At 64.9% G+C, this 12940-nt stretch overlaps 1 protein-coding gene across 1 annotated transcript in view; it reads right to left on the bottom strand.

Annotated features, from left to right (window-relative positions):
- The window catches only part of MUC5AC (mucin 5AC, oligomeric mucus/gel-forming), a 31589-nt gene extending 20679 nt beyond the window's left edge, over positions 1–10910 (bottom strand). Inside the window, exons 1-24 of the mRNA XM_060103720.1 lie at positions 10838–10910; positions 9146–9220; positions 8083–8142; positions 7641–7902; positions 7329–7443; positions 6888–6978; positions 6015–6124; positions 5679–5892; positions 5456–5581; positions 5115–5232; positions 4684–4822; positions 4341–4451; positions 3867–3936; positions 3650–3787; positions 3405–3569; positions 2921–3015; positions 2151–2277; positions 1716–1971; positions 1594–1646; positions 1240–1340; positions 902–1053; positions 617–755; positions 415–528; positions 87–266 (exon numbers count right to left, since the gene is read on the bottom strand). Coding sequence (XP_059959703.1) covers positions 87–266; positions 415–528; positions 617–755; positions 902–1053; positions 1240–1340; positions 1594–1646; positions 1716–1971; positions 2151–2277; positions 2921–3015; positions 3405–3569; positions 3650–3787; positions 3867–3936; positions 4341–4451; positions 4684–4822; positions 5115–5232; positions 5456–5581; positions 5679–5892; positions 6015–6124; positions 6888–6978; positions 7329–7443; positions 7641–7902; positions 8083–8142; positions 9146–9220; positions 10838–10910 — 3084 coding nt within the window. The remainder of the gene's footprint in view (positions 1–86; positions 267–414; positions 529–616; positions 756–901; positions 1054–1239; positions 1341–1593; positions 1647–1715; positions 1972–2150; positions 2278–2920; positions 3016–3404; positions 3570–3649; positions 3788–3866; positions 3937–4340; positions 4452–4683; positions 4823–5114; positions 5233–5455; positions 5582–5678; positions 5893–6014; positions 6125–6887; positions 6979–7328; positions 7444–7640; positions 7903–8082; positions 8143–9145; positions 9221–10837) is intronic.
- Positions 10911–12940: the final 2030 nt, after the last annotated feature.

Genomic DNA, 12940 nt, shown 5'->3' with positions numbered 1-12940 from the left:
CTCTGTCTCTCCCCTACCCGCATCCCTGTCTCCGGCCGGCCCTTGGTCTGGGGTGAGGGCAGCGTCCTTCCTGGGCAGGGCCTCACCTTGAACTCGGGGCTGAGTCTGAGGGAGATGCTGGTCCGCTTGTCCCACAGCACCACCAGGCTGACATCCGTGTCTACCACCAGGTAGATGCCCATCTGGCGGATGGAGAAGGGGGGCACCTGCCCCCGTTCCTTCTCGATCACCTCCACATTCCCGTCACTCAGCTTCAGCTCGTAGCTCTGCGTGGGGCAGGGCCAGTGAGTGTCTGGGTGAGGACCCCAGCTACCTGTCGAACGGGTCCATGGCCCTGCGACCCCTGTCCCGGCTCGGCCATGGGAGCGCGGCCTTCCTGGGGGCTCCCCACCAAGCCCCCCGCCCACTGCTCACCCCCAGGAAGATCTTGATGGCCTTGGAGCAGGTGGTCCCGGTGGTGACACAGGGGACGTTCTCGGTGATGACACGGAAGCTGTCCTGGGCGCTGCCATTCCCCCCACAGTGGTCCTGGGGGAGGCCAGGATGGGACTGAGCGTGCACCCCGGGGCAGCACAGCAGGCCTGCGGGACGGCGGGAGAGCTCGGCAGCCACATACCTGAAGCAGTGTGTACTCGCAGTCCCCGCTGAAGCTGTAGCGCTGCCCGTCGAAGGTGAGGTAGTGGCCGTCGCCATACACCGCGCAGGTGGCCGGGCAGGGCTTGTCTGTGCACTGCCACGTCCTGCTCTTACAGGTGCTGGGGCAGGGGCGGCAAGCGTCAGGCCCAAGCCTCCCTCCTAGAGGCCCAGCTGCCTGCCTGGGTGGGGGCAGGACTTGCCGGCTGGGCTGCCCCTCCCGCTGCAGGGAACCCTCCCCCAGGTGGGGTCCGAGCCCCCCACATACCAGGTGTTGCAGCCCACCCGGATGCTCTGGCCCGGCTTGTAGCTGGCCTCGTTGTGCACACAAGGGCAGTCGGACACAGGGATGCAGCCGCCGTCACCAGTGGCCACCAGCCCGTGGGGACACACACAGCCAGGCACACACTGGGAGCTGTACTATGGAGGCAGGGGAGCAGACACAGCTTAGTGTACCCCCAGGGCCTGCAGCAGGGCCACAGGGATAGAAGACCAGCAGCCTGCGGGCAGGGGTCCCCTGGGGCCAGTGAGTGGGCTTCTCCACAGGTGCCCATGAGGGCCGAGGAGGTGTGGGGTTGTTGGAGGGGGGTCGCTGGGGACACTTACACAGTCCATGTCCAGGGTGTGGCAGCTCTTCTGACAGCCAGCCCCAGCGGCCCCAGGCGTGGTATTGCGGCAGTCGAAGTAGACCATGGGTGGGGTACAGACTGGGGAGGGTGGGGCCATTCAGTGTACCCTGACGCCACCTGCCAGGCTCGCTTGAGGGACGTGTTTCCCGACGGCAGAGTTTGGCCGCCCCAGGGTGAGTGTGTGAGTGCGCAGGCAGGGTGCCCACGCTGCTGAGCCCAGAGACGCTGATTGGCACCCACCAGCCTCGCTGACTTGTGGGCATTTAACCCCATACTTTAGGCAGAGATAACCGAGGGCCCCCTCCCTCTCCCTCCCCCACTCCGGGCTCACCTGGAGCTGGGGCATGGCCTCCGATGCAGGTCAGTGTGCCCTGGGTGCAGGTGCTGCAAGGAGAGAGTGGTCAGAGGGCTCCCCAGCCTCGCCCACCCCACCCACTCAGCAGGGGCTCTTACCAGATGACCCCCTGCTCGTGCGTCGACTCCCCATCGGGGACCAAGGAGCCCCCATGGTAGCAGGGGCAGCTGGTGGCCGGCACACACTTGCCCATATCATCCAGGAAGGTGCCGTCAGGGCAGGTGCAGCCGTCCACTGGGACGAAGCTGATGCTACAGGTGACGTCCGCGTCACTCCGGGCCCGGCAGGTGGGCTGGCAGGTGCTGATGTTGTAGAGGTAGGTCAGCGACTGGGGGCAGGTGGTCATGGGCTTTGCTGCAGGATGCCAGGAGGGGGTAGCACTCAGGACAGGGCTGGCCCCCCTGGCTTCCCTGTTCCCGCCAGGCCCTTCGTCCTTGATGGGGTCCCGGGGCACTGGCCTGGGCGCTCCTTGGCCTCTGAGCCTGGCTGGCTGGGGGACGGGGGCCATGGGACATCCACCCTGGGACACTCACTGCACACGCCGTCCCGCCAGCCGCCGAGCAGCACACCCCGGGCGGCGCAGGCCCGCACGTAGGAGGACAGGGCCGCGCACATGCAGTCCTCGCTCTTCTCACAGTTGCACGTGTCAAACATGCAGTTCTGGGGGGGCATTGGGACATCAGAGACCCCAGGCCACACACGGTGAGCTTCCCCCATGCTGCTGCCGGAGCCCCTGCCTCCCCAGAACCCCTCCCCGAGCCTCACGGGGGTCCCACTAACGTGCACAGAGCATCTTGCAGTCACGCCCCTGCTGGGGGGCAGGGGTGCTGGAAGGACCACAGCCCCTCATCTCTGTGACCCAGCGGCCCAGCCCTGTGTAGTCAGCCTTAGACGCCAGTTTCTCATTTGCGCCCTGGGGCCAGCGGGCCACTCACTCCCTGGGTGTAGGCCCTGTGCCTAGCATGGAGCAGGAGGACAGGACGGACTCAGAACCGCAGCAGGTGGGTGAGTGAGTGAGTGATGAATGAATGAGTGGATGAAAGAGTGAGTGAGTGAATGAGTGAGTGAATGAATGAGTGAGTGATGAATGAGTGAATGAATGAGTGGATGAATGAGTGAGTGTGTGAATGGGTGAGTGAATGAATGAGTTAATGAATGAGTGAATGCGTGAATGAGTGAGTGAATGGGGGCGGGAGAAACTGGAGGCTGAGAGACTGGCTGGGCCCAGACGCTGCTGCCACGGCCCTTGGGACCCTGAGGGTGGCCGAGTGGTCCAAGGGCAGAGGCAGGTGGGTGGCATTACCGAGTAGTAGGTGCTGGGGTTCACAGCAGCGTGACAGCGGGTGAAGGGGCCGTGGGGGTCTGTCAGCCGCGAGCACCAGTGCTGAGCGTATTTCTCTGTGGACGGGGAGTGGGGGCCGTCAGCGAGGCTGGACGGTCACGTCAGGTGGGAGCTACATGGAGATGAGCAGCTTTCCTTTTAGCCGGAAGCCCTCATGCTCCGTATGAAGGAGGGCCAGGTGTGAGCAGACCTAGGCTGCTTCCCGAGCGCCCCCCAGCCCGGTCCCCCCAGGAGAGCAGGCAAGGAGGGTGGGCCTCCCCTCCCCCCAGCACCCTGATCCTCTCCTCCCGGGGCTCACCCGGCCAGAACGACGCATGTTGAGTCTGCCTGTTCACCTACCACCTGACTCCCCCTTCAGGCCGGGCCCCCAAGGAGCCCATGCTCAGACCTCTGGCCCAGGGGCCCCGGCACCAGGTTGGCCTGCGGGGCTGCTGGACACACATACCGTTCTCCACGCTGAGGGAGCAGGGGTCCTCCAAGCTGTTCTTGATGTTGGGGCAGGCGGCCTGGGTCTTCCAGGTGTTGGCGAAGGCGGCAGCTGTGCCCTCCACCACGCCGCTGATGGTCCGGAAGTCGTCGGCCTGGTTCTGGTTGAAGTTCCCGCACAGGCCTGGGGGCGGGGGTGGCATGAGGTCCCTGTGTGCTGGGCTGCGGAGGGTGGGCTCAGGTGCTGGGTGGTGACCCTCTTACCGCAGGTCTGCCCCTGGAGCTGGGGCGCCAGCCTCACAAACACCTGCATGACGGGCACCAGCTGGATGTCCAGCTGCAGGCCCAGCTGGGTCTGGGCGATGATGAAGAAGGTGGAAGGTCTGAAGAGCGTGACGTTGGCTGCAGACACAGGGGACCAGGTCTCAGTGAGCGCGAGGGGTGGGGCTGTCAGGGGGCGGGGCAGGGCAGGCGCCCTCACCTGCCGAGAGGGGCAGCTGGGTGTAGATCTGGTTCACAAACACCTCCCCGCTGGCCTTTACCACGGAGACCTGGAGAAGCACACGACAGGGCTCAAGATGGCCTCCCCAGGGCAGAGGAGGGCTGATGACCTGGCCTCCCATCCCCCAGGCTCAGCCTGCTCCGCTAAGCTTTCCGCGAGGACCCGACCTTTTTTTGGCGACATGAAAACCAAAGAGATTTACTAAAGTAAAAAAGTCGACTTCGGCAGAGAAGCTTCCTGGCCTCATGGGGGAGGTGTGGAGGCCCCGTGCCAGTCCCTGAGCTGTTCACTTTGGGGACGGTCACTCAAAAGAGCCACAAGAGGTGGAAGCAGGGAGTCAGTGGGAGGGTCCTCGGGCCATGCCTGGGCCACCTGCTGCCCATGTGGCATCAAGGGCTTGGGCAGAGGTCACTTGCCGTGAAGGACACCCCCAACCCCAGGGTCTGCACTCACCATGTGCCCCCCACCCAGAATCAGCGTCAGGCTCTTCAGGCAGGTCTCACTGTTGGTCAGTCCACACCTGCGCAGCTCGGCCAGCACAGTGAAGGCATTGCTGTCACAGGGCTGGAAACACAGGTCCTCACACAAAGCTCAGTGGGCCCCGGCCCGCCTCATCCTCCCCTCCCCACCACCCGTCCACCCGCCCAGAGCTGGGGTGGTTTCCTGGAGGACTCGGCATCGGGGATCCCAAGGTGGCCCCAAATGCAGCACCTCCATGAAGCCCAGGCTGGGGAAGGACACGTGGACCCACGGCCTGAAAGCTGCTCTGTCCGGGAAGGACCTTGGGGCCATGTACCTTGGCCAGCACGTAGCTGCAGTCCCCGTGTACCGTGTACTGCCTCTCGTCGAACGTGGAGAAGTGGGCACCACCCAACACCGAGCAGGTGCCCGGGCACTGCACCTCCTGGCATCTCCACCGGCCTCCAGAGCAGGTGCTGAGAGCAGGGAGCGACCACGTGGGTGCTGACCCCCAGGAGCAGCCCGCCCCCCGCAAGATGGCAGGTAGACTTGCCCAGGCCTGCCTGCATCACCACATAGACTGGAGCCCATCAGCGCCTGCCCAGAGAGCCACTGGCCTCTGCCCGGGGACCCACGTGGGAGGGGATGAGCAGCACCAGGGCCACAGCCCCCAGAGGGGCTGGCCCGGGCGCATCTAGGGGTACCAGAGGGCAGGGGCCGTCCCTGGGCAACTCCAGGGGGAGGGAAGACAGGGACCCAGGGTCCTACCAGTTGGTGCAGTCTGTGGAGTAGCCGGTCCCTGGAGTGTAGGTGGCCCCGTTGTACACACAGGAGCACTGGGGCACTGGGATGCAGCCAGTGTGGCTGATGTCATCCAGCACCGTCCCTGCAGAGGCAGGCAGGCCACTTGGCAGGTGCCGGACCGTGTCTGCCATGTGGGTGAGTGGAGGGGACAGGCCCTCTGCCCACAGTGGCCCTGCCCTGGAGGGTTCCTCAGACCCAGGGGTCCAGGGACACCTCGGGCCACGTCAGAGGGGTCTTCCTTCCTGAGCGCCCACAATGCATCTGTGTGATTCTGGGAGGCCAGAGGGGGTGGGGCTCCAACTCACCCTCGGGGCAGAAGCAGCCCGCGATGCAGTGGTCCTCACAGAGCTGGGAGTGCTCCAGGTTGGAGCAGGTGTCCGTGCAGGGCGACCCACACTCGCGGTACTGCATGTTGAGGGAGCACGTCTGGGCTGCAGGGAGGAGGACGAGGCCCATGTCACGCCCTGCCCCTGCCTCCGGCCCGAGAAGGGACAGCATGGTAGGGCCGGGGCCACTCAGGGCACTCACGGCAGAGCTGGGGGCCCCGCCAGTCCAGGGGCAGCCCCCCGGCGTGGGTACACTGGCGGGAGTACTCGGCAAGGGTGTGACAGAGGCAGCTGGTGAGGTTGGCCTGGTCACAGTGGCAGAGATCTTGCCGGCAGGCCTCCAGGTAGCTGCTGGCGTCCACCAGGGCGGCACAGTCCGAGAACGGCTGGCTGCTCAGCATCTCCTCGCAGATGCCCTGGGGCAAAGCCGGGGCACTCAGTCCAGGTTCTGGAACATCCCCTGGCTCATGGCTCCCTCCTCGGCTTGTCCCCAGGGCCGTGGGAGCAGGACGCCACCCCCGTTCACTCTGGGACTTACCAAACCGGTCAAGCAGTTCATGGGGGGCTCAGGGGCAGGGTCCTGACACTGCTCCGTGGGGCCGTCCATCTTCTGCAGATTCCCAAACTCTGTGGCGGTCAGCTTGATGTCTGCCAGAAGCACAACACCGGGCTCTTTGCAGGCTCCCAGCGCCCCTCGCTCGGGGGGACCGGGCTCCGCCTGCCTTCTCCTACCACACCGCCAGTTTCAGCGGCGGCTACACAGGACTTTCGGGGAGTCTGGAGATGAAATGAGGAACTCCCGGGCATTCGGGGCTGCAGGGTAGCGGGTTGAGGTCCGTTAACTGACGCTCCGCTGGCCCAGGGCTGGAGAGTGACCCTGGGCCCCTGCCGGCCACTGCTGGGCACTCGGGCAGGCTTCCCCTGAGGGAGTCCCTTACGTATGGGCTCTTGGTGGGGCTTCATGGGCCTGACAGTGGGGACCCTGGGATCGGGGCTGCAGCGGGTGTGGGTCACATAAAAGGCCACTGCTTGGCAAAGTCTCAAGGACCAAGGAGCAGAGACAGGGTCTGGATGGAGGCAGGTCTTCGATTTCAGAGGAGGGTGTGCGATGGGCTCTGAGAACAGGAGGGCTCAGTGGGGGCTGCCCCTCCAAGAGCGTGTGCTGGGTGGGATGGGGTGGGGGTGAGTGCACGTGAGGGCACGCCTTGCGTCTGTGTGTGCTGGGGCGTGCCGGAGTCTGTGCACATGTGTGTGGTGTAGGTGCACGTGCATGCTGGACCTCGAGTGTGTGGGTCTGCGTGCACGTGTGTTAAGACTGAGACCTCTGATTTGGGACCCTGGAAGGCAGGCTTCCAGGGAGCACAGAGCTGGAGCAGGCGGCAGGGAGGGGGCCTTGCGCCCCAGGGCTTACTGTGGGAGAAGAACTCGTTGAAGACGGGGACACCATTGAAGTCTCCGCAGAGCCCGCAGGTTTGGTTGGCGTACTTGGCGTCCAGCTCCAGCTGTAATGAGAGGACACATCAGACTCCAGCCGTGCCAGGGACAGCCCCGGACCAGAAGGACAGACGAGGCTCCCCAGGTGGGAGCAGCTGGGCCTCCTCACAGAGGACCCTCCCCATTTGCTCCACGCGGCTGGGACCCGGAGCAGGGGGTCTGTCCTGGAGGAAGCTGCCCCCGCACGCAGGGTCTCCATCAGGGGTGTGGACCCTGGGGCCCCCATTCTCACTGCCCCGGGGCCGGGGGCATCTGGCTTTCCCACCCTCCTTCGCCCAGAGCACCTTCCTCCCTCCCTGGGGAGGCTGTCAGCCTGGAGGCGTGTGCCTGGTCCCCCGAGCCCGGCCCCCCGCCTCACCAGGAGGCTGTCATCCTGGTTCCACATGAAGACCAGGCCCAGCCTGGCCGCCACCTTCACGTCGCTGCTGCGCTGCTCGATGAGGACTCCGGAGCGGCTGAAGGGAAGCTGAATCCTGCGGAGGGAGGGGCCCAGCTGGGAACGAGGAAGGGGCCGCTTCCAGGGCAGAGGGAGAGCCTGAGCCCCTGGGCGGGGCAGGGGGCCGAGCATGGAGGCCTGGGGGGCACCGCACCGGGCCCCACTCTTGGGACAACTGCACTTCCCTCCCCCGACGGCCCAGAAGCATCCTCGCCGTCCAGGGCCCAGACTCACGGGCGGCCGTTGACCAGGACGGAGCCCTTGGTCAGCTCGACGACCATGCCATCAAGCTTCATGGTGACCCTGCTGGGCGCGGTGGCATTGGGGCCTGGGCCGCGGCGGAGCTGGAGGTTGAAGTCCTCGTAGGCGGCACCGCAGTGCGCAGAGAAGACGTAGTTGCACAGCCCGGGGAAGCGGAAGACGTCGCCGTCGAAGGTCTTGTAGTGGAAGTCGCCCCACGTGCTGCACACCCGCCCGCGGTGCGCCGCGTTCAGGGCTGTGGGCCGAACAGAGCAGGGCCTTTCCGAGGGCGCCGAGTCTGGGACACCCAGACGGCCCGAAACCTGGGCCCTCAGCCACCTGGGAAGCTGCGGTCCCCCTGCCCGCCCCCCCCCCCAGGTGTGACGAGGCAGAGCTCGGCCAACACGGCCCCCCGCCTGGCCTCTCGGGCTCTCACCTCGCACCAGGGGGGTGCTCCTCAGAGGCGGGTGGATGGTCACCCCGCGGAGGGAATTGCCTGTGGAAACAGAGCGGGTGATGCACAGCCCTCATCCCCACCACCCAGGCACAGCTCAGCCCCCACGAGAGGCTTTGGCGGCTCCGTGACTGCTCGCATCTGGCAGACTCCAGATCCGGCTCTGGGTTCTGCCGTGTATATGGCCTCCCGGCTGGTGTGAACACCAAGGCCAGCGGGGACCACTGTGGGCTGAGAGCAGAGCATCCCAGGGGCCCCAGCTCTCACACCCCATGGCCCAGAATGCTGTTTGCACCGGGGCTTCCTTGCTCCCGGAATCTCAAAAATGCCTGAATCGATACCTGGAGACTGTCATGCAGAGTGAAGTAAGTCAGAAAGAGAAAACCAAATATCGTATATTAACGCATATTCATGGAATCTAGAAAAATGGTACAGATGCACCGGTTTGCAAGGCAGAAATAGAGGCACAGACGTAGAGAGCAAATGTATGGACACCAAGCAGGGAAAGGGGGGTGGGATGAATTGGGGGATGGGGATTAACATATATACACTAATATGTATAAAATAGGTAACAACTGAGAACCTGCTGGATAGCACAGGGAACTCCACTTTGCTGTACAGTGGAAACTAACACAACATTGTAAAACTATACCCCGATTAAAACACCAAACAAACACATCAGCAGCTACGGACAATCCCTTGGGTGCTGACGTCAGGCACAGGTGCGCCTCCCTGGGAGCCCCTTTCGGGGACATGCAAACTGAGGTGGCTGGGCCTGTCCCCGAGCCTCCCCTTGCTCTGGGGCGTCTGGCCGCGCTGGGGGCTGACCCTCACCCGTCCTGCCACCCCTGGAGTATCAGGTGTTAACTTCAGGGAGAAAGGGACATTCTGTGAGCCCCCAGCCAGCCTGTCACCCTGTCTCAGCCACGCCAGATGGGGATGGCAAGCAGCCTGCAGGGCCCAAGGTGAGTGGCCCATGGCCCCTCAAGGGCTCTTTGACTGCTGGGGCAGTGGGGGGGCTCTGACAGGTGGGGGGTCCACTCACCGCCAGGCCCCTGGGGGGCAGGAGGGAGGTCCGGGTACGCATAGCCGAGCTCTGCAGCGCTGTCCCGGGCGTGGCCTTTGGGAAGAGGAGAGGGCGCTGGGCCTGAGCCGGCCGAAGGACAGGCACGTCCCCTCAGAGGATGCACAGAGGGAGGGGCGGAAGGTCCGGATGGTGGAGTCCTCTGTGCGGACGGGGACGCTGGGAGGACCTCTTCCAAGCTGCTGAGCCTCGGAGGTCACCCGGGCCCACGGCTGGGCCACCACTCCCTTGACCTCCCCCTCAGGTGGCCCCATGAGCCTGTGGGGGTGTCCCCGGCCCCATGAGCATGTGGGGGTGCCCCCGGCTGGTCTCTCCAGGGGCCATTCCTTCATTCACTGTTCATTCATGCCCACCGAGTGTCCACCAGGGCCCAGCCGCGGGTCCCCTGCTCAGGACCTAGGGGGACAGGCAGGCAGCCCCCGTCCGGGAGCATCCCATCTACCGAGGGAGCAGACAGTAAAGTCGCGAGTCTGCTGCAGCTGGTCCAAAGGCAACCAGAGCTCTGGAGGAAAATTCAGAGCCTTTTGGGGATCTGGCACCAAGTGTGGGGACAGAGCTGCTCCCAACGTGGGGTGCTCAGGGCCACTGCACAGGTAGGGGCCCCATGCCGTGGAGGCCAGGGACAGGCAGTGTCGGCCCAGAGGCCACCCCAAGAACCTCATTTCTGGGGTCCTCAGAGGCCGTTCCAAAGGTGCAGAATGCCACCAGACACAGGCTTGCCATGATCCTGCACAGAGCTGGCATTGCAGGAGGGTGCCCAGCCCCCCACCCAGAAGGGGAGGCCCAGCCCTCCTCTGGATGGGGGGCTGACCCAGGGAGCACAGCTTCACTCACTGGTGTTCTGGCCCCATTTCTCAGATCACCCAGGACAACCTGGACTCATCCTCGCCATGTGTCCAGGGAACATCCGGTGGGGCAGCCTTGCCCGGAGCACTCGAGGGAGAGTTTCCCAGTTCTGGGACTGTCTGGCGGCAGCGGGGGACTGGGGAGCAGGATGTGTGAGCCACCTGGGGCAGTGGGGACCTTGGCTAAGACAGCATGTTCCCCAAGCTGCCGTTCCAGGAGCCTGGGAGCCACCCCTCACCCATCCAGGGCCCTGCTATCCCCTGGGAAGCAGAAGAGGGAGGTGAGGCCCAGTTGGGAAGGGGCCTCCGAGGACCGTGGGGCCTGTGAGCCGCCCTCATCACACCCTCCACCCAGGACTGAGCCCACCATAGAGAACCAGACAGCGAAAGCGAGCTGCTGAACCGGGGATGCATGGGGTGGGGGTGGGGTGTCCCAGGCAGGTGGGCAGCTCTGCCAGGCTGGCCCAGGAGTTCGAGAATCTGCTCAGACCAGGCCTGGCAGGGGGCAGAGGGCAGAGAGCAGCAGAGACGCACGTGTGGATGAGATCCTGCCGCCAGAGGCTCATAGATGCTGGGCTGCTCCCAGCCCTAACCCCCACATGGATCCCGCAGCCCCCAAGAACCCCTCCCCAACCCCACAATCTGGAAGAGCTGCTCACGGATGCACTCAGCTTGACCAGAGCCCAGGACAAGGCCTCAGAGCCGTCTGCTGCCCGCCGGGGGCCAGGGCCACCCTAGGATTTGGGGGGGCCACAGGGGTCCCAGGCCATGGTCAGGGCCAGCCTGGGAAAGCCAGCACGAGCCTTACCTGTGTGCTGGGCACAGGCCAGAGTGAGGCCCAGGGCCCAGAGCAGGGCCAGCTTCCTCAGGCCGACACCCATGGTGTGTGGGGGGAGAAGTCCCCAGGGCAGCCTCTGAGGAGGGCTCTGAGTGTGCAGGAGCCTTTTGTAGTCCCAGAGCTGGCTCCAGCCCCACTGGCCTCACGTGGGAGGGTGGGGCAGGGCCTGTGGTTCCCCTCACCCAGGTAAACAGTGGGCACTGGCTACGGGCTGGCCGGCAGCTGAAGACAGGCAGGGATGGGTGTGTCTGCCAGGTGGGACATGGTCCCTGAGGGTCCCCCAGTCCTGGCCTCAGGCATCCTCCCCCACGCCCCTGCCCCTGGACCTTCCCTGGCACTCTCCCGTGCAGCCGGACCCCTGAGTTCCTGGCATCTGGAGTGGCCACTGGCATCTTCCCTGCTGCCAGGGCTGCTGGGGCCAGCCCCACCCTCACTGGAGAAGGGCTCAGGGCGCGGCACTCCCGGTGACAGGACCCTGCCCCACAGTGCAGCCCCCCGACCAGCACTGCCTGGGAGCCTGGCTGTGCTCCAGCTGGGCAGGTGACCCCAGGCCAGCTCCAGTCACAAGTGGGCCTGTGGCCTTGAGGGGCAGGGGTGGCTGAGTCCACTGAGCTAGAGAGATGCCGACTGAACGAGCCCAGAAACTGGCCCAGTGGTCTTGGCCCTGATGGGCTCTGGTTGAGAAAGCACGCTGGTGTGATGGACACCCGGCCTCAGACAGTGGGTGTGCAAACCCTGGGCCTATCAGGGAGCCAGGCGCTGCGGCTGGACTTCTGTCTCAGGGGTCGGCACACCCACACCAAGGCTGGCGGCTCCACTGCCACAGGTGGGCACAGCCAGGAGCTCTACCTGGGGCAGAGTGGCAGCAAGGTGAGCAGGGGCAGCTGGGCTGGGTCCCCAGCATGCTGGGGTGGGGGCTGGGGTCAGGGGGCACCCTGGAGCTGCTCTGAGCATTTGCTTTTGGCTCACTTGGGGCCTGTCCCAAGCTCCTTCTGGTCACCTTGTTTTTGGCCCCTGAGCCACCCCCTCCTCATGCCCCAAATTGGCCCTGGTACCTGGTAGAAAGAAAGCCTCACACATAACAGGAGAGTTGGGGAGGGACATGGTGGGTGGGTGAGTGAGTGAATGAATGAGTTAGTGAATGAGTGAATGAGTGGGTGGGTGGGTGGGTGATCCCATAGCAGGGACCGTGGATGCGGGTTGAAGGGAGCTGGCGCCACCTCCATGCCCCCCTGCCCCCCACCCGCCCCCCCTGCAGGCTGGTGTATCACATCCTCACCCTCCCCGGCACTGCTGCCTGGCTCTAGAGCTTGACAGCATGTCACCTGGTGCTGAGCAGGGCAGACCCCTAGGGGCAGGCCGAGGGGACCAGTCTGGCTCCAAAGGGCTGTGTGGGTTTTGTGGTTAGGATATTGGACATTGGGAACCAGTGCCTTGGTGGGGAGGCTCAAGGGCCTGCAGCTGGGGGCCAGACCCAAGCTGAGGGAAGCGTGAGTGACACGGGCCTCCCCTCCTCACGACCCCAGGAAGGCAGGGAGGCAACAGGTCAACCAGTGTCCACGCTCCCGGCGTAGGGCACAGACCTGAGTCCACACCTCGCCCCCGACCCATCTGAGTCACCAGGCACGCCCTGCGCCGGGGTTAGCATCCCTTCCCGGGGTGGGGGAACCCCATAAGAGGGACACATGGAGAGGGGGTCTGGAGTCGGGGCAGGTGTGGGACCAGTGACCCAGCCTTGAAAACCAGGCGCCTTCTTCCCTGTGACCTCCCCGCGCCCAGTGGGGGCTGTGGAGGGGTGGGGGGCTGGAAGGGGTCCCTTAAAGCAGTGGGACAGTGATTCCACCCTCGGGCTCTCAGGGCCCTTCACGCCTAGTGAGGGCAGCACAGGGGAAGGGGCACGGCTGGGGTGAGCCTCGGCCACCCTCAGTTTCCTCATCTGAAAAGGGGGTCCATGAAAACCCCTGCAGGAAGAGGGTTCATGTCCAGGGGTTCACAGTAGGGTGCTGTGTGTGAGAAGCGGGAGCCACACATGGGGATGTGGCTTGCCCAGGGCGGTAGCCCCAGAAGCCTTTG

The sequence above is a fragment of the Mesoplodon densirostris genome, chromosome 7, assembly GCF_025265405.1.
Source record: "Mesoplodon densirostris isolate mMesDen1 chromosome 7, mMesDen1 primary haplotype, whole genome shotgun sequence".
NCBI lineage: Eukaryota > Metazoa > Chordata > Mammalia > Artiodactyla > Ziphiidae > Mesoplodon > Mesoplodon densirostris.
This window is presented reverse-complemented; position numbering and strand designations above follow the sequence as displayed.